Source organism: Kogia breviceps, chromosome 14, assembly GCF_026419965.1.
Source record: "Kogia breviceps isolate mKogBre1 chromosome 14, mKogBre1 haplotype 1, whole genome shotgun sequence".
NCBI lineage: Eukaryota > Metazoa > Chordata > Mammalia > Artiodactyla > Physeteridae > Kogia > Kogia breviceps.
This window is the reverse complement of record NC_081323.1, coordinates 65,711,150-65,732,494: the sequence shown is the minus strand read 5'-3', so window position 1 is coordinate 65,732,494 and position 21,345 is coordinate 65,711,150. Positions and strand designations below refer to the sequence as shown.

Below are 21,345 nucleotides of genomic sequence, written 5' to 3'. Positions count from 1 at the left end.
AATGCACAACTCTGTAAACTTCCTAGAAATCATTGAATTGTGCATTTACAATGAGAGGATTTTAAAGCATGTAAATGACAAATAAATATGTTAAGATGAAAGGGAAAAATCTTTTTGCTAATTTTTTTTATTTTTCAAATCTATAATTTGCGTTTTAATTAATTTATAGTCTTTTAATGTTCAAAAATTGTGTACAAATCTGTAACCAGCATTAAGTCTATGAATTGTCACTTTTATTATTTCTTCTTTTTTTAACATTCTTTTTTTTATTTTTATTTTTTTATTTTATTTTTTTTGTGTGTGTGTGTGTGTTACGCGGGCCTCTCACTGTTGCGGCCTCTCCCGTTGCGGGGCACAGGCTCCGGACGCGCAGGCTCAGCGGCCATGGCTCACGGGCCCAGCCGCTCCGCGGCACGTGGGATCTTCCCGGACTGGGGCACGAACCCGCGTCCCCTGCATCGGCAGGCGGATTCTCAACCACTGCGCCACCAGGGAAGCCCCCATTCTTTTTTTTAATATTCTTTTCCATTATGGTTTATCACAGGATATTGAATATAGTTCCCTGTGCTACACATTAGGACCTTGTTGTTTATCCATTCTAAATGTAATAATTTGCATCTACCAACCCCAAACTCCCAGTCCATCCCTCTCCCTCCCTCTCTCCCCCATGGCAACCACAAGTCTGATCTCTATGTCTGTGAGTCTCTTTCTGTTTTGTAGATAGGTTCATTTGTCCATATTTTAGATTCCACATGTAAGTGATATAATATGGTATTTGTCTTTCTCTTTCTGACTTACTTCACTTAGTATGATAATCTCTAGCTGCATCTATGTTGCTGAAAATGGCATTATTTCGTTCTTTTTTATGGCCGAGTAGTATTCCATTGTATATATGTATCACATCTTCTTTACCCATTCATCTGTCGATGGACATTTAGATTGTTTCCATGTTTTGGCTATTGTGAACAGTGCTGCTATGAATATAGGGGTGCATGTATGTTTCTGAATTATGGTTTTGTCTGGGTATATTCCCAGGAGTGGGGTTACTGGATCATATAGTAATTCCGTTTTTAGTTTTCTGAGGAACCTCCATACTGTTTTCCATAGTGATTGTACCAACTTCCATTCCCACCAACAGTGTAGGAGGGTTTGAAAGGGAAAAATCTTTGTGTGGCATAGATAAGTCTACATCTTGAATTTTGGGTGGAATTATAGGATTCTGTTGCCTGGATGCTCTGTAATTTAACAAGGCACTCATTGAAGCCGTTTGGATTGCTTGCAGGTTTTGCTGTTCCAAATAGCACTGCAATGCACATTTTTATACATCTGTTAGCACTTCTCAGTTTCCTTAAGCTAACTTGCTAGAAATCAAAAAGCAGTTCAGGGGGTATGCATGAATTTTAGGAACTTTCCATCTGTAAGGGCGATGTATGCAGAGGCCTGGACCCTACACTCTTGACAACACTGGATATTATCAGTGGTTTTCATCTTATCCAAGCTATGGGTGAAAAGCAATATCTTACTGCTTCACCTGGTATTTCTTCATTTACTAGTGAGGCTGAACATCTTTTTCTTATGTGGATTGGCTATTTGAAGGTGTTTTTAAAGTATCTATTTTTGTTGATCATAAATTTAATAAAAGTTATAAAACTATAAGTATGGCAAAAATATGTAATAGAAAGTATACCCATGTTCAGAGTAGCATTATTCACGATAGAGAAAATGTGGAAGTAACTCAGGTGTCCATCAACAGATGAATGGGTAAACAAAATGTCATATATCCATACGATGGAATATTATTCAGCCTTAAAAAAGGAAGGAAATTCTGATTCATGCTGCAACATGGATGAACCTTGAGGACATTATGCTAAGAGACATATGCCAGTGACAAAAGGACAAATACTGTATGATTCCACTGATATGAGGTTCCTAGAGTAGTGAAATTCATAGATATAGAAAGTAGAGAGCTTCCCTGGTGACGCAGTGGTTAAGAATCTGCCTGCCAATGCAGGGCACACGGGTTCGAGCCCTAGTCTGGGAAGATCCCACATGCTGCGGAGCAACTCAACCCATGCACCACAACTACTGAGCCTGCGCTTTAGAGCCCGCGAGCCACAACTACTGGGCCTGTGTGCCACAACTACTGAAGCCCATGCACCTAGAGCCCATGCTCCACAGCAAGAGAAGTCACCACAATAAGAAGCCTGCACACTGCAACGAAGAGTAGCCCCTGCTTGCCGCAGTTAGAGAAAGCCCGCACGCAGCAACGAAGACCCAACACAGCCCAAACTAAATAATAATAATAATAATAAAAATAAAAGATAAACTAAAAAAAAAATTAAAAAGAAAAGAAAGTAGAATAGTGGTTGCCAGTGGCTGGAGGGACGAGGCAATGGGGAATTAGTCTTTAATGGGTGTGGAGTCTCCGTTTTGCAAGATGAAAAGAGTTCTGGAGCTGGATGGTGGTGATACTTGCACAACAATATGAATGTACTTAATGTCACTGAACTTAGTGTCATAAAATGAGTAAGACAGTATACTTATGTATATTTTACCACAATAAAAAATTGGCAAAAAACCCCATAAAAAGTAAAAATCCCTTCATAACTATATTGATAAGTGCATATTTCTCCAGTTATTCTGTCTATATGGATTCTAAATATTTTTAAATAAAATGGGTTATACCTACTGTTTTACAATATTCCCTATATTTCATTTTTAAACAGTTTTATTGAGATATAATTTAAATACCATACAATTCACCCATTTAAATTGTACAATTGAATGGCTTTTAGCATATTCACAGAATTGTGCATCCATCACTGCAGTACATTCTAGAACATTTTCATTACCCCCAAAAGAAACCCTGCACCCCTTTGCTGTCATCCTCTAATTCTCTCCCAGCTGCTGGCAACCACTAATCTACTTTCTATCTCTATGGATTTGCCTATTCTGGACATTTTGAGTAAGTGGAATCATATAATATGTGGTCCTCTGTGACTAGATTCTTTTACTTAGCATAGTGTTTTCAAGATTCATTAATGCTCAGTGTATATCAGTACCCCATTCCTTTTTATGGCTGAATAATATTCCGTTATATGAAGAGGCCATATTTTATTTATCCATTCATCTGTTGATGGACATTTGGGGTTTTTTTGACACTTCTTGGCTATTAGAAATAATGCTTCTATGAACATGAGCTTATGAGTTTTTGTGTGGAGGTATGTTTTCATTTCTCTTGGGTATATACACAGGAATGGGATTGTTGGATCATATGATAACTCTCTTTTTAACCATTTGAGGACCCCCCCCTTTTATTTTTACAGTAAACTGTAAGACTTGGATATCTTCCTGTGTCAACACACCTTGACATATTTCTTGCATCTTAACCCCTGGATAGCATTTCATTGTATGAAAATATAATGGTTTATGTACCCATGCCATGTTGATGGACAACAGGCAATGATGGAGATCCTTTTCTTTCTTTCTTTTTTTAAAAATAAATTTATTTATTTATTTGTTTTTATTTTTGGCTGCGTTGGGTCTTCTTTGCTGCACAGGCTTTCTCTTGTTGCGGTCAGGGGTGCTACTCTGTTGCAGTGCACGGGCTTCTCATTACGGTGGCTTCTCTTGTTGCGGAACATGGGCTCTAGGCACACAGACTTCAGTGGTTGTGGCACGTGGGCTCAGTAGTTGTGACACACAAGCTCAGTTGTTGTGGCTCACGGGCTCTTGAGCGTAGGCTCAGTAGTTGTGGCACGCGGGCTTAGTTGCTCCGCGGCATGTGGGATCTTCCCGGAGCAGGGCTCGAACCCATGTCCCTTGCATTGGCAGGCAGATTCTTAACCAGTGCGCCACCAGGGAAGCCCATGGAGATCCTTTTCTGAAGGGCCGTTGGGTTGTTTCCATTTTTGGACAACATAAACCATCCTGCAGGGAACACCTTTGTACTCTGTGGAATGTTTCTGCAGACTGCATTCCCAGACATGATGAGGTGAGGGCTTTATCTGTCTTTAGGGCTTGGTTCTGATCTAATTCTGACCCTGTAGCCTTATTCCCCAGGGAACCAACCAGGCACCATGGCACAGAAGGACCAGCTCAGTGATGATGAGAAGTTCCTCTTTGTGGACAAAAACTTCATCAACAACCCAGTGGCCCAGGCTGACTGGGCCGCCAAGAAGCTGGTGTGGGTCCCTTCAGAGAAGCAGGGCTTCGAGGCAGCCAGCATCAAGGAGGAGAAGGGGGATGAAGTGATGGTGGAGCTAGTGGAGAATGGCAAGAAGGTCACGGTCAGCAAAGATGATATCCAGAAGATGAACCCGCCCAAGTTCTCCAAGGTGGAAGACATGGCAGAGCTGACGTGTCTCAATGAAGCCTCCGTGCTACACAACCTGAGGGAGAGGTACTTCTCAGGACTCATATACGTGAGTATCTTGGGGCAGCCAGTCACTTCTTGCTGGCCTCCTGCACCCCTGAGGGAAGGGAGAGGCTTGGAGATGTCTTCGGGGTGCAGGTTGGGAGGCTGAAGTTTTCACTGAGGGAGGCTGCATGGTGGGATGGAATCGTCCAGACCTGGGTTCCCATTCACCTTGCCCTACCTAGTTCTGTGACATTGAACAGGTTATTTCACCTCTTGAAGCCTCAGTTTTCCCATCTGCAAAATGAGAACAATCACCGCCCCCACGTAAAGGAGATCCAGAGATTCCATGTGATCCCGTAGGCGCTTGGTCAGTGCTCAGCGGATTTCAGTGAAGTAGTTCCCTGCTCTTCCTCCATCTTGGAAATAAAGAGGGCTCTCAACCTCCTTGGGAAAGCTGGTCCATCCTGGCAGTCAAGTAGGTAGGAGACATGAGGACCTTGGTGAGGTTTGGTGGAGGCCTTCCCTGTCCCAAATGGAAACGCCTAGATTGACCTGGACTCCTCTGGGTCAACTGTGCAGATCAGAGTGGACTAGAGCTGCACTGTCCAATATGGTAGCCACCGGCCACATGTGGCTAACTAAAGTTAGACGTAAACTAATTAAGCATCAATTCTTAAAAGTTCACTTCTTCACTTGTACTGGGCTTCATGTTAAATGCCCAACAGCCACCTGTGGCTAGTGGCTGCTGTATACCTGTGACAGCGCAAGTATAGAACATTCCCATCACTGCAGAAAGCTCTGTGGGACAGTCTGGACTAGATGATGTGTGACTCAGGGGTACAGTTTCCTTGTGGGGTGGGCCAGCTCCCCAGGATATAGAAGGGCATGGTAACCCCATTAAGCCAAACTGGTGGGCAGAGCGTCTCCCAGGCCAGCCTTTGTCTATCTTGCCTCTCAGAAAGCGTATGTTCATCCCTTGGGCAAGTTATCTAATTTCTCTGAAATTTTGTTTCCTTCTCTGTAAAATGAACACAAGAATAGTACCAGCCTCATAGACTGGGTTACTCTGAAAAGAAAGCACTTGGCATGCTTCCTGGCATGTTGCAGGCACTCAACAAGCTAGGTGTTGTTTTTATTAGTTTTGTTGCAGTTATGGTCATTTTTGTTATTACCAGACAGATGTTCTTGGATTCTTTGCACACTTAGGGAAAGAGTCACCTCCATCTTTAGGCCCTCTGGTCCTCCCCTTAGTGTTTTACCACGTGAAAATTAGAAAACTCCCTTGTCATCTCTAAAAGTGTCCTGCAGATATTTTCCCTAATTAGGAAAATAAGGCACATTCATTCCAGAAGATTTGGAAAATTCAGAAAAGCACGGTAAACACAAAAAATCAGTCCTCCCCCAGAGTTAACAGCTGATAAGATGTTGGTGCATTCCTGGTGTTTCTTTGTGAAAATAGTGTGTGTTTACATATTGAAAAGCCTGTGCACCTAGGCTGGGGACCCGCTCTTCTTTCTACGTACAAGTCAGTGATGAGCAGCCCCACTGCTCATTCACAAACCCAAAATACCCCTTTATGGGCTTTGTGACCTATGCTATGGATGTACCGTAATTAATGATCTATTCTTCTTATGGATTGTTCAGAGGGGGTTACAATGGGTTTTTTTTAAAGAGCCAAGGGGGGATGAGGAGGCAGCTCATAATTCTACAAATGCCTCCTCTTTATCTCATTTAATTAGTACAATATCCACTGAATGAAGTATGCTCGTCTGTAAGATGGGACAAGCATACTTCATTCAGTGGATGTTGTGCTAATTAAAGCTGAGGCTCAGAGTACTAAAGACTCTCTAAGGATAGTCTAAGATGCTCTCTAAGTAAGCAGGGCAAGTCCCTTTTGTTGATACCACTCCTTGTTTGGAAGCATTATCAACCTGGGGCTGTTGGTACAGAGTGGATATTTCTAAGGACACCAATCTGCAAGGAGCAAGAGGGGAGCTGGGCTCCCGTGGGTCTCCTATCCAAGATGAGTCATCTTCATCCAAGGAGGTCAAGGATGGGCCTGGATATGAATCTCGCCTGCTATGCTCTGACACAGGTGTTTGAGCCCAAAATAGAAATCAGGAAAAATGAGGGGCTTATGAAGGTCCCAAGACCCAGACTATCTTCTGACAACAGATTAAAAACTCAATCAAATCTTCAAATTCCTGCTATGCTTCTCTGGACAGATTAGATGAGAAGCCTTTCAGTCTTACGACCACACGTCCACTTCTGTCTCCTTCCTTTCTGGTCAGTTTAATCACTTAAATAGAAACTGTTGTCCGTGACAGAGGAGATAAAGGAGGACGGGGTGGAGATGGGGGACACAGCAAGTTACCCACCTGGCGCGTGATAGCGGAAGGGGCAGCCCTTATTACAGGTGGGTGGCAGGTGATGCTCAGGCAGCTGGCCGTGCCCGACTTTGCCCTTGATAAAGAAGAGAACTTTCCCTTCCATTCTGCAAGGCTCATTTCGAACAAGGCACTTTTGCTTAGGTCCTGGCTGATGTCTTGTCCTCGTGGGTCTAGAAGAGGTAGAAGCCAGAGGGTCCCGTCTCCTAATCTGAGAGATGCAGTTTCTTGCCTGAGCTGCCACAGATCACTGATGGCACATGTGGGGCATGCATGTGGCTCTGATCCCTGGTCCAGCACTCTCTTGCTATTTTGGATGTTGTTGTTGGCTGGCTTCTCTCTGCCTGGGATTTTTCATGACTGCTTAGCAGTCGGCTCTGTCCCTGGTGTTGGGCTGGGAGATGGGACGGGGTTTCAGGCAGAGGAAGCTCAGTGAAGATGTGGGCCTTGCTTGTACTGGCTACCATCCCAAGTCCCAGCTCTCTGGCGAGAGTGAAGCTCACATCCCACCCTGCACACGAGGTGACCGAGGCAGAGAGGTGACGAGACTTGGCCTGGGGAGGGACCGGATCAGACTCTGGCTTGCCCGTTAAGTGCTCTTGACTCCCCTGCTTCCCTCTCTGGTGGGATGCTGAGAGTCACAGGGCCCAGTCCTCGCCCTGAGGCTGACTGATAACTGAGGGGAGGAAGATAAGGCACACGTGAGCTGGATGCAGATGTGTAACGTAGATTCTACAATGATGAATGGATGAAGGAAAGGTGGTAAATACACCTTACAACGTAATAACCCTGCTTTAAAACAGACGGAAATCCTGCCATTTGTAACAACATGGATGAACCTGGAGGACATTATGCTGAGTGAAATAAGCCAGAGAGAGAGGGGAAAATCCTGCAGGATCCCATTTACGTGAGAATCTAAAATAGTCAAACTCAGAGAATCAGAGAGTAGAATGGTGGTTGCCAGGGTCTGGGGGAGGGGGAAATGGGGAATTTCTTATTTATTTATTTTTTTGTGGCTTTTACTTGTGTCTATTCACAACTATCTAACCACTCAGACTTAAAACATTTTTTTGAATAGACAACACACGCAAATAGTAAATAACATAGTATATAAGGGTATTTTAGAACTTTTCCTTTCATCCCCATCCCTCACCTTCTGGTTCCCCTCTTTAGAGAAACCATGGTCACCAGTTCCTTATGTAGCCTTCCAGCAATATTTTATACATATAGAGGCAAATATATGTATATCTGTATACATACATATGTATTCCTTTAAAGGGCCGTGTGCCATAATTATTGAGCCAGTCTCCCACTGATGGATATTTAGGTGGTTTCTAGTCTTTTTTGCCCTTTAAAATCAAGGCTGTAGCAGGTCACATTCTTGGTGGACCAGGTCTTTCTCTAGGATACATGTTCAGAAAGTCATGATATTGCACTACAACCTGGTAAAGAAAGTATGGTTATCCATTGTTTTATAGATGGGGAAGAAGAGGCTCAGGGGTTTGGCCTCTTGCTCAAGTCACACAGGCAATGAGGGCAAGGCTGAGGTTCAACCAGGCCTCTGTGACTTAAAGCCTGCATCTCTTCCACCTTCCCCCACTGTTCCTCATTTCTGCCGGAGGCCTTGGGAGCTCAAGGCTCCACAGCTGACCATATAAAGTGTTAGGGAAAAAGTGGAGTCACTTCCTAATACGGTCACAAGAGGGAAACCCTTGGCCTGCAGCTGGGACCTGCTGTGGCACCGGGCCCTGAGATGCCGGCTGGGACATGGGAGGCGGGGATGTTGAAACCTCTGAACTTGACCAGTTGGAAAGGGACTCGTGGGGATGGGGAAGCAGAAGCACAATCAAGTGCAGGTGGGCTGGGTCAGGTGAGACCAACCGAGTTGGAGCAATGGAGACTGAAACTCCAGATTCTGTAGCCCAGCTTCTGTGTGGGGTGTGCTACTGCCTTCCTAGTCCTTCCTGTTGGGCCACTGTGCCCCGGAAAGATGTACTGAACTGGACAGAGATTCAGATCTGTCTGGAAGCATGGATTAAGTGATTGCTGTGTACATAGCACCAGGAGGTGTCCTAGGCAAACAGGAGGAAGGTGATATTTCTCCTTCAGAAGCCGATGATGGAGTTGGGAGAGCCATGCCTGCCTGCCTTCCTCCCTCCCTCCCTTCGTTCTTTTATTCATTGTATTCAGCAAATATTTACTGAGTGTCTGCTATGTGCCTGGCGCTGTGCTGGGTGCTAGATATATACTGGTGTGCAGCTTGCAGTCTAGGAGGGACATTTAGACTGAGCCCTGAAAGAGCGGATGGAAATGGCTCTGGGAAGATCAGGGAGAAGTGTTCCAGGGAGAGAGGACATTCCATTTGAAGTTTCCAAGGTGGCAAGATTTTCATCATCATGAAACAAAGGGAGCACTGGATGGTCACTAACATTTATTGAGCCCCTGTTACATACCAGGTACTGTGCTAAATGCTTCACGAGGGCTATCTCACAACAAACCAATGAAGGAGCTGCTATTACACCTGCCCATTTTGCAGATGAGGATAACTGAGGCTCCGAGAGGCTAAGAGACTTGCCCAGGGACACACAGCCAAGAAGTAGCAGAATGAGAGCTCCAACAAATCCTTGGTAGTCAATCCTATACTCTTAACCACTGCTCTTTACTGCCTCCAGGTCCCTGGAGGGGTGGTTAGGGTTGTAAATGACACATTCTGGAAAGGACATGGCAGTGGAAGTAGGCACGGCCTGAGAGGAGCTGGAGGTGGCTCCCACTCTTCAACCAGTTGCCAGCATGACTGGAAGCCGTTTGTGGGCAGGACCTGTGTGCTTTGTCTTCTAGTATAACCCCAGAGCCTTGCACAGTGTCTAGGGCACACACTGAATGAATGAGTAAATGAATGAACAAATGATCTATTGTTTCTGTAGGACAGGGATAGGTCCACAGCCTTATGGACAGTGTCCATTCCTCGGACTGGGCCAAGTTGGAGCTCAGTGCTGCCAGTGTCTTGCTGGGTGACTTTGGTCAAGTGAAAGTGACTTTGATCACTGCTCTGAGTGAAACCCAGTGATGGAATATCTGCTCCTCCTCCTTTAGTCACTTCTCGGGGGAGTTGGAGGGAAGACATGCTTCCCGGCCATCAGAGCCTTGGGCAGCACTGATGTTATTGTTTGGTAAAGCAGTTCCTGTGGGATAGGTTGGTGCCTCCCTCCTGGGCTGTGACCTCAGCCCATGGGAAAGGCCAGCGTACAGTAAGGAACAGTAAGAACCAGGACAGCGCCTTCCCCAGGCACAGCACGGCAGGGTGTGCGAGCATCTTCACGCCCCTTCCCTGGTCTGATCATTTTCACATGCTCCTCTGCGCTTGGTAGGGCAGGACAATTTTTTTTTTTTACCTCTTTATTGGAGTAGAATTGCTTTAAAATGGTGTGTTAGTTTCTGCTTTATAACAAAGTGAATCAGTTATACATATACATATAAGACAATTTTTTTAAGATTAATTAATTTTTTTGGCTGCGCCATGTGGCGTGCGGGATCTTAGTTCCCCGACCAGGGATTGAACCCGGGCCCCGAGCAGTGGAAGCCCCGAGTCCTAACCACTGGACTGCCAGGGAATTCCTGACTTTTTCTAAAAAACTGTGATAAAATCCATATAATATGGATTCACCATATTAATCAGTTTAAAGGAAACAATTCAGTGGGAGTAATACACTCACTCACAATGTAGTGCTACTATCACCACTGTCTGGTTCCAGAACATTTTCATAACCCCCCAAAGAAACCCATTCCAGCTAGCAGTCACTCCAATTCCCGCGTCTCTGCAGTCCCTGGAAACCAGAGATCTGTTTTCTGTCTCTGTGGATTTGCCTGTTCTGGGCATTTCATATAAATGGAACCATGTGATACGTGACCTTCTGTGTCTGACTTCTTTCCTTCAGTGTCATGTTTCCAAGGTTCATCTGTGTTGTAACGTGTCAGAACCATTCCTATTTAGGGGCAGCTGTGTTCATCACCATTTTACAGACAAGGGAGTGTGTGCTTTGTTCATGGTCGAGGGTATGAGCTCTGCGGTTAGCAGTCGCGATTTTAGTTCCAAATTCCCCAGCAGCTGTGTGACCTGGTGACAACCTCACCGAGCCTCAGTTTCCTCATCTGTCAAATGGGTAGCAGGGAAATCATAGTATCCCTGTCACAGGGTGGATGTGAGGATTAAAGAAGACGACGACTGTGAAGTGCTTAGCTCAGTGGCTGGCGCACAATAGATGCTGCAGAAGTGGTAGATGTTATTTAAGCCTGCGAGGCTCGGGGAGGTGAAGCAACAGTGGTGAAACTGGAGCTGGGACCTGAACACAGAACTTATAAACTATAACACAGGTGCCCTAGAAATCCAGTCTTGCCCCTTGCTCCTCTTACCCTATATCCAGAGCCAGTGATGCCAAGAGGTTCCCCCTAGGACTCTGAGCCTCAGTTTCCCCATCTCTAAACTGAGACTCTGAGCACATCTGTCTAAGGCTGCCACTGTGAGGATGAAGTAAGAAAATGCACATGGTGGTGCTCAGACAATGCAGGCCATGGTGGGTGTTCTCATGACTGGCCCCCATGGGCTGCTTGTCCAAGCTCTCATCCCTGCTGGGTTCTGGAAGTAAGATGGGTTTTCTGTTTGGCAGACGTACTCGGGCCTCTTCTGCGTGGTGGTGAACCCCTACAAGCAGCTGCCCATCTACTCGGAGAAGATCATCGACATGTACAAGGGCAAGAAGCGGCACGAGATGCCCCCCCACATCTACGCAATCGCCGACACGGCCTACCGGAGCATGCTGCAAGGTGAGCCGCCCGTGAGTGCATGGAGCTCCTCCTCCTCCAGGGAGCCCACCAGGGCTGCTTACAGTCACTCCCCGGGCCCCTCCTGCCCTGCCTGACTGCAGTTCTCGCCAAGAATGCAGAGTTTGGCAGGCAGCACTGGGCCTCAGGAGGGCCGTGACTGAAAAAGGGAAAAAGCAAGCTGAACATCTGTGTTTGCGGCCCGGGAGGCCCAGGGAGGGCAGATAGCTTGGGCAAATATGGGCATGGGCCCACTCTGGCTTCCGCTCCAGAGCTCGCTTTCCCCTCTCCCGGGCTGCCTGAGGCCCTCGGCAGGCCAGCTGTCTGGAAAATGGTAGGATGCTCTCACCTGGGAATGGAAGTGGGTGGGGAACAGCCCTGGGGCTGAGCCAACCAGACATGGGTTTGCGATCAGCTGTCACTCACACCCTGCGGGATCCTGTGCAAATGTCTTTTCATCTCCATCCTCAGTTTCCTCATCTGTGAAAAGAGAGTGAGAGGATCCATCTCTTAGCTTGTGGTGAAGATTGTAAAGCAGGCTTTTCCACACTGAAGACCTTTGCATATTACCTCCATGTTTATGTATTATTATTATTACTATCATTAATAACTTTTACTGAGGTAGAACATACATACAGTAGAATGCAAAAAGTACACAAATTCAGTGTCCAGCCTAAAATTAATTTTTACATGTTTACAGTTGTATAATCACCACCCAGACCAAGATGGGAAATAGTTCCAGAAAGTTCCCTCATGCCTCTTCCCATAAATGGAATACCTCCTCATATAAATAGATCTGGTCTTGAGATACAGGAGTTCTGCTCTCCTTATACTTGGGAAAGGGCAACAGAAAAGAGCTTTGGCAGTTTTAAAGCTGTGCACAATTGTCGTGTGATTTTTAGGTGCGAATAGTCTAGAGGTTGTAAGCCGGCAACTGGTAGGCTGGATCCAGCCCTCAGATAAGTTTGGTTTGGTCCACATGGAGTTTTAAGGATGCCTAAATTAGTTGCCAACTTTTAAAAATTTGGAGATTGTACATAAAAAGCCAGATTTCTAGGTTGTTTTGAAAGTATCGGAACATCTGGCAACATGTGATCCCACCTGTCAGCTGCCCCTTTAGAGGGGGTATGAGTTCTCCAGTTCCCCAGTTCTCACCTGGCCTGATGCACTTGTTTGTGTTAACTGCCTGGCCCCTGTGTTTGACTTTGCAACCCCTGGAATATCTTCTTCCAGGAATGTTCTGAGTTGAGAATTGAAAGGAGCCCAGTTCTGGAAGCTCCTAAGGGCAGAGATCCAGGTGTGCCTAGGAGATATAACCCCTCAAGGTAGAGGGGCTCAGGTATAAGTTCCCCAAGGGTTAGTGACAGGGTTAGCCAAACCCCACAGGTGTGACTCAAGCTGGACCACTCCAGACGAGAGACTACCATTACCTCCAAAGGCCAGAATATGGAGCCTTGCAAAGAGGGCTGTGGAGATACAATCTCAGGGTGTAAAGTGATGACTCTTGGAGTTAGGTATGTGTTTTTGTGAAAAAAAATCATCTGTGGTCTCTCTTAATGGAAAAGTATAAAATGGTGGTTCACACACCTCTTTGGGAAGCCGAACATCTCAAAGTTACAGTGCTTGTATCATTTGGGGTGCTTTTGCTTGTGAGAAACATAGCAACCAATTAAAGTGGCTTAGACAACAGGAATTTATTACCTCACATAGAAAATAGTCTGAAGGTTGATGATTTCAGGCTTAGCTAATTCAGCAGCTCAAAACCAGACTTTTTTGGGATTTTCTTGGCTACCTCCTCATGGTCACAAGATGGCAGCCATAGCTCCAGACATCACATCCTCATGTGATACTATCCAAAAGCATGAAGGATGTGGAGGGTTAGGGATTTTTCCTATGTCTCTTTTTTATCAGAGAGGAAAACCTTTTCCAGAAGCTTCTCAGCAGGCATCCCTTATGCCTGATTGGCTAAAACTTGGTCACATGCCAACCTCTAAACCAATCATTGGCAAAGAGGACTGGAACATTTATGATTGGTTTGGACTATTCCTGGTTCTTTCCTGGAGCTGAGGGAGCTCCCACTAAGCACATTTTATCTGAATATCAGAATGAAAGAAAATTTCATTAGCAAAGAGGAAGGGGGGAGTGACAGTGAAGCACTGCCATAGTGCTCTTAAAATATATATGTGTAATGTAAGAAAAAACTTGAATCTTATATATTGATTCTAGAGAAAGTAAAGCATATATTTAAGCAAAAGAGAATATACAAGCACCCATAATTCTATCACCCAGAGATCACCACCATTAACATTTTGCTAACTAACTAACTGAACTGGATGGCATGAAATGAAGGACGTTTTGACTATCTGAAAATAATTGGTTCCAGAAAAAATCACTTAAAACAGGCACTGTAGATTAAGGGAGAAGGGGGCTTGACGGGCTTGAAAAATGACACTGCAAATTATGAATACAGTCTTATTTATTTTACATGTAATAGGAATTTGGTGGTAATTTCAACTAGATGCTAATTCTTAGATTGAGTATAAAATTAATTCATTTTTTTGCCTTAACTTTTTTTTGGACAGAACCATGTGAGAGCATAAGACACCATTCTTCATGTCATGCTTGATTTCTGCAGTGTAGGGTAAGAGGATAATTTTTGCAGACTTATTGGAGAGATCACCACTTTTGCCACGGGCTTTTTACTTATTTGGCGTTTAGCACAGTGCCTCAAAGCCCCTGTTATGTTACCTTTCCTGATGTCTCTGATATTTGGTTGTGAATTGATCTGACTTTCTGTGGCCTTTCAGAGGGCATGGACATGTGATATTGCACCTTCAGGGAAATCAACAGTTTTGCAAAGCTGCCACTTTGTTGTGTTTGTATCAAGACAATGGATATTGACACCCAGTAGTTGGCAAGGTGTAGCCTTTGAGTCGGAGGGCAACAGTGATGCAGACCAGAGAAAGATGTTTCAGTGGGGTCTGATTTCCTAAATAGTCGTCTCACTGAAGAATATTTTTGTGTTGTGATAACTGTCATCTCCCTAGACAACTTCCTATCCATGGGTCAATGTTATACTCTATACTGGGACCCCTGGGGCTGATAACATTTCATTCCTTTTAGGCTCTATATTTTAACACAGAATTATATAGTGAAATATAAAATTACTTAGAAATTTCAGGGTCTTCCCTGGTGGCACAGTGGTTAAGAATCCGCCTGCCAATGCAGGGGACACAGGTTCATTCCCTGGTCCAGGAAGGTCCTACATGCCACGGAGAAACTAAGCCCGTGCGCTACAACTACTGAGCCTGCATGCCTAGAGCCCGTGCTACACAACAAGAGAAGCCACCATGATGAGGAGCCCGCACACCACAACAAAGAGCAGGCCCCGCTCGCCGCAACTAGAGAAAGCCCGCACGCGGCAGCGAAGACCCAACATAGCCATAAATAAATTAATTAACTAATTAATGAAAAAAATAAAATTACTTTGAAATTTCAAACCTCAAGAGAAAATGACAGCCATAAGCGCACAGGACCATAAAAGATAAGCTCTTTTTAGATCAAATGTTAATCAACAGCTGCTACGTATGTATTCCTTTTGGCCTTACCTGGTGCTTCCTGGCAAATTAGTGATGATAGACTCCAATGGAAAAAAAATCCCTCCCCCCCCAAGAAAAAATAAAGGAGAAAAATATAGGCTTGGGAAAAATAATTTTTTTTCTCTAGAGAGTGGGAATTTGGTCTTTGTGAAGGAACACGTGGACCCCGTTTGTGACTCTATTGGTGAATGTTGCTATTCCAGGCTATATAGTCATTCGGCTTGAATCATGCTGAACTTTCCATCTTGGAGGTGTCAAGCTAGCAGCTGTGACTTCCTCCTCAAGTCCTCTGTGGAACAGGATGGAGTGTGAAGAGGTGGGGTTGGGAAGGGGTGGAGAACACTGAATACAGAATGAAATGTTTAAAATATGTGACGTAGGTGCTTAAGTTCCTGAGGACCCCTAAACTCCATAAAACCCACAAACTCCATCCTTGTCTGCCTGCTCATCACTGAATCTCTGGAATGTTTGCTGGTGCCTGGCGTGGAGTAGCTGCTCCGTTAATATTTGTGATGAATGAAGAACTCTCAGAGTTGTTTAAAGAAAAGAACCAACCAGGGTCAGGATGCGGGGGTGGGGTGTCCGAGAGGGGTGGGGAGTTACAAGCCTTGATGGAAAGGGGAGTTGGGATGGCGTTCTGGCTGAGAATAGTAACAGGGGAGCTGGGAATATGGGAGGGGATTTCTAAGACATAATTCACAGACTACCCCCTCCCCAAAGGAAGCCAAGCCCCTGGGGAAGAAGAGGATGGGAAAAGTAGGCATTTAAGGATGCAGCGTATATATGTGCATGTGTACATGATGTCCTGTTTACTTTTTACATTTCCCAGTTTTTTTCTTTTTTTTGGAGAGATGATAGATTCAAATTCAAAAGCTGAAAATTCTCACTTTCAACCCTTGTGCACCAGATGCCTAATTTGCCTCCCCAGAGAAAACCATGGCTTCTAGTTTATTAGATATTCTCCTAGAGATATTGTCTGCACATGTGTGCAGATACATATCTATTTCCCCCTCCCCAAGATTTCCCCACAAATAGTAACATTCCATATGTACCGTTCCATAGGCTGCTAGACTATTACATGCCTAAAGGGATCTTTGTTCCTTTTTTCCATTTTTAGTTTTTATTTTTAGTGAAGGTATATGTGAAGATGATTCAGAGTCAATTCCTCAAGGCTTATTAAGAAAAATAGCCCTCCTTTGTTGCTTCTCTAATTTCCCCTTCTCCAGGGGTAACCATTATCAACCCTTTAACTGATTTTTGGATAGTTACCTCTGTAATCACTAAACAACTTGAGTATATTGCTCATATCGTAATTTTTTCCCTGTTTTAGTCAATAGCCTATTGACTTTTCATCATGAAACGTGAGGATTTAGCTCCGTCACCCCTTTGCTTTGCACCTCCTGTCTCCTCCCAGCACACATGTATGTGCGCCCTATCTCATAGAATCCCAACATAGTTTTGTATTAACTTTGATGAAAACTATATTCAGAGTTTACATTATTATGACTGTGCAGATGCTGTTCACAGCTGAGCTCTGCACTGTCTTGTGATTGCTTTTCCGGTACAACTATTCTTTTCCCTGGAGTTAGTAGTTGCCTTTTTCTCCCCAACTTGCCTATCTATGTACTTAATCACTAATTCTACCCCAAATTTTCCTTCAAAATATGTTATCTCCTTTTAATATGTCTAGCTATGTGTTCAAGATCCTGTTGATAGCTTCTCCATGAAGGTGATTGATACTGGAGTCCTCTGACCTGCCCTGGCTACCCTCTATGACTGGTAGCTGACATTTGGGATCTTCTTTATCACTCTTGGAATACCCTTCAATGCTCTCATGGTGGATTCCTTGTTTCCTAGTTTCCAGGTGTTCTTCCTTGATTTACTCCCTGTTTAAATGGAACACTTTCTCTAGTAGCTTCTCAAGAAAGGATGTATGTGAGGCAAATTGAGATCTTGCATACCTGAAAGTCTTGATGCTTCTCTAATAGTTAAGGGACAGTTTAGCTGGGTTTAAATTTTTAAGCAAGAAATAGTTTCCTTTCAGAATTTTTAAGGCATTGCTTCATTAGCTTTGAGATTCAGTTTCATTTTTGAGGAGATAAAATCCAATATGATTCTTGATCCTTTGTGTATGACCAGTTTTTTCTCCTTCTCTGTTAAGTTTTTTTTTTTTTTTTTCTGACTCTGCTTTATCCCCCTGTTTATGATGGTGGAATCTGGCATGTGTCTGTTTTCACCCGTAGTGCTGGAGACTGAGTGGACCCTCATAATCTATAAACTCACGTCCTTAAATTCTGGGAAATTTTTGTGAATTATGTCCTTAACGATTTCTTTCTCTTTGTATTCTCTCTCCTGTTTTTTTCTAGATGTTTTCTTATTTCCATAATGGAATTCCTAGATTGTTTTTATGATTTTCATCTCTTTCTCGTCTCATTGATTTTCTGGGCAGTTACCTCAACTTTATCTTATGAACCTTCCATTGAGTTTTCAATTACTGCTTTCATTTTTAAAAAAATTCCAAGAGCTTTGTTTTGTTTCCTAAATGTTTCTTTCTTATAACATTCTTTTTCCATGTATGTCCTTTTTCTTGGAGGGTACTTTTCCACAGGTAGGTCTCTGTTTCCTCCAAGAGGCATATTTTCTTTTATATTTGTTTTAATTTGTGTTTGTCTTATTAGTGGCTTTCTTCAGATGCCTGGTGAATTATTGGCTGTCCATTCATCTGGGATGCTTTAATGTATGGGCACCAAAAAGTTGATGGCAGCTCTGTGCTTGCAGGAGGAGCTTGCTGATGATGAACTTGGCTATGGGCTGGTGAAGCTGGGCTGCTCCATCGGGGCACTTCTGCTATATCTTTCAGTCTTTTTTTCTTGGGCTGATGAGATTCTTCGGAGAAGACTTGTGCAATCTTCTGCCTGGAGGGGAAATATCTGTCTACCATCATTTTGAGGGTCTTAGTTGAGAAGAGGCTGAGGGTTTCAAACTGTGGCATCAAACTTGCGTGTTATCCTCCTGCTGTCAGTATGGTCCCTGGTGTCCCCCAAAACAGAGACCCTCTATTTCTTCCTCTCCAGAGAATAAATCTGCCCCCCTTCTGTGGGTTGTGGGAAGGGCAGTCACTTGGCTGCAGGGGTGTAGAAGGTATCTGGAGGATCTAGCAGCTTTTCAAACAGACATTCAATCAGTCTTTGTGGGTTTGTTTCCCCTCGACCCCCTTCCAGAGGCCCTGGGGCTGCCAGTTACTGAGGTTTGGGGCTGGAGGCAGGGGGCTCTGCTTCTCCACTTTCCCCACTGCCAGCTTAGACTTCTCTCCTGGGACTGTCATCACTCATCCTGTTTGCTGGCTTCCCAGGTTGTGCTGCTGTTCTCTCCTCTCCTGTTCATTTGAACGGCTTCATGTGTTTTTGAAAAACACCTTTACTGTCACTTTAGTAAGGTTTGGGGAAGAAGAAGCGCTAAATACCTGTGTTCAACCCACTATCTTTTATTTTTTTTAGCACCTTTATTGGAGTATAATTGTTTTACAATGGTGTGTTAGTTTCTGCTGTATCACAGAGTCAATCAGCTATACATATACATATATCCCCATATACCCTCCCTCTTGCCTCTCCCTCCCACCCTCCCTATCCTACCCCTCTAGGTGGTCACAAAGCACAGAGCTGATCTCCCTGTGCTATGCAGCTGCTTCCCACTAGCTATCTATTTTACATTTGGTAGTGTATGTATGTCCATGCCACTCTCTCACTTCATCCCAGCTTACCCTTCCCCCTCCCCGTGTCCTCAAGTCCATTCTCTATGTCTGAATCTTTATTCCTGTCCTGCCCCTAGGTTCTTCCGAACCATTTTTTTTAGATTCCATATATATGTGTGAGCATACGGTATTTGTTTTTCTCTTTCTGACTTACTTCACTCTGTATGACAGACTCTAGGTCCATCCACTTCACTACAAATAACTCAATTTAGTTTCTTTTTATGGCTGAGTAATAGTCCATTGTACATATGTGCCATATCTTCTTTATCCATTCATCTGTCAGTGGACACTTAGGTTGCTTCCATGTCCTGGCTGTTGTGAATAGAGCTGCAATGAACGTTGTGATACATGACTCTTTTGTGTGTGTGTGTGTGTGTGGTACGTGGGCCTCTCACTGCCGTGGCCTCTCCCATTGCAGATTGCAGGCTCCGGACGCACAGGCCCAGTGGCCACGGCCCACGGGCCCAGCCGCTCCGTGGCATGTGGGATCCTTCCAGACCGGGGCACAAACCCGCATCCCCTGCATCGGCAGGCAGACTCTCAACCACTGCGCCACCAAGGAAGCCCTACATGACTCTTTTTGAATGATGGTTTTCTCAGGGTATATGCTCAGTACTGGAATTGCTGGGTCATAGGGTAGATCTATTTTTAGTTTTTTAAGGAACCTCCATACTGTTCTCCATAGAGGCTGTATCAATTTACATTCCCATCAACAGTGCAAGAGGGTTCCCTTTTCTCCACACCCTCTCCAGCATTTATTGTTTGTAGATTTTGTGATGATGGCCATTCTGGCCAGTGTAAGATGATACCTCATCGTAGTTTTGATTTGCATTTCTCTAATGATTAGTGATGTTGAGCATTCTTTCATGTGTTTGTTGGCAATCTGTATGTCTTCTTTGGAGAAATGTCTATTTACGTCTTCTGCCCATTTTTGGATTGGATTGTTTGGTTTTTTGATACTGAGCTGCATGAGCTGCTTGTATATTTTGGAGATTAATCCTTTGTCAGTTGCTTCTTTTGCAAATATTTTCTTCCATTCTGAGGGTTGTCTTTTCGTCTTGTTTATGGTTTCCTTTGCTGTGCAAGAGCTTTTAAGTTTCATTAGGTCCCATTTGTTTATTTCTGTTTTTATTCCCTTTCTCTAGGAGGTGAGTCAAAAAGTATCTTGCTGTGATTGATGTCATAGAGTGTTCTGCCTATGTTTTCCTCTAAGAGTTTGATAGTGTCTGGCCTTACATTTAGGTCTTTAATCCATTTTGAGTTTATTTTTGTGTATGGTGTTAGGGAGTCCTCTAATTTCATTCTTTTACATGTAGCTGTCCAGTTTTCCCAGCACCACTTATTGAAGAGGCTGTCTTTTCTCCACTGTATATTCTTGCCTCCTTTATCAAAGATAAGGTGACCATATGTGTGTGGGTTTATCTCTGGGCTTTCTATCCTGTTCCATTGATCTATATTTCTGTTTATGTGCCAGTACCATAATGTCTTGATTACTGTAGCTTTGTAGTATAGTCTGAAGTCCAGGAGCCTGATTCCTCCAGCTCTTTTTTTCTTTCTCAAGATTGCTTTGGCTATTCAGGGTCTTTTGTGTTTCCATACAAATTGTGCAATTTTTTTTTCTAGTTCTGTGAAAATGCCAGTGGTATTTTGATAGGGATTGCATTGAATCTGTAGATTGCTTTGGGTAGTGTAGTCATTTTCACAATTCAACCCACTACCTTTTTTTTTTTTTTTTTTTTTTTTTGCGGTACGTGAGCCTCTCACTGTGTGGCCTCTCCCACTGTAGAGCACAGGCTCCAGACATGCAGGCTCGGTGGCCATGGCTCACGGGCCCAGCCGCTCTGCTGCATGTGGGATCTTCCTGGACTGGGGCACGAACTCGTGTCCCCTGCATCGGCAGGCGGACTCTCAACCACTGTGCCACCAGGGAAGCCCAACCCACTATATTTTGATGGAAATTCTCTCACAGCTTCTTTTCCAAAGAAGCAATAATGGTGATAGTGGATTTTTATTGTGTACTTCCTATATGCACAGGGCGTTCCAGGAATAATCTCCATTCATCCTTCCCACAAACCCACAAGGGAGACAGGATCAGATTAGAACCTTTAAATTAAGCCCTGAAACTATTACGGTGCCCACACGTGTAATCCAGAATAAAAAGAACACTAAACTCTAAAGTAATGAAAGCCAACAAAGTTTTAAATTTTCCCATGACATTTACTATGATAGTTTTAAAGACGTAGCAAATATTGACTCCTTTGAAATGTTCTTTATTTTTACCTCCCTCCCTTCCTTTGCTTGTGGACCTATGTTTACATGACTGGTCAGATAATCCAACCCTGGAGGCAGATGCTATTTTTAGCCCCAATTTATTGCTGGGGAAACTGAGGCTCAGGGAGGTAAAGAACTTGACACATGAGTATCAGAGTA

The 21,345-nt window shown here is 44.1% G+C and overlaps 1 protein-coding gene across 6 annotated transcripts in view; it reads left to right on the top strand.

Annotated features, from left to right (window-relative positions):
- Window positions 1-21,345, top strand: part of MYH11 (myosin heavy chain 11) — a 122,078-nt gene that overhangs the window by 9,900 nt on the left and 90,833 nt on the right. For all 6 annotated transcript variants that reach the window (XM_067013499.1, XM_059038282.2, XM_059038284.2 and 3 more), the window contains exons 2-3: window positions 4,063-4,424; window positions 11,412-11,568. In XM_067013499.1, coding sequence (XP_066869600.1) covers window positions 4,080-4,424; window positions 11,412-11,568 — 502 coding nt within the window. In that variant the 5' untranslated portion in view covers window positions 4,063-4,079. The remainder of the gene's footprint in view (window positions 1-4,062; window positions 4,425-11,411; window positions 11,569-21,345) is intronic.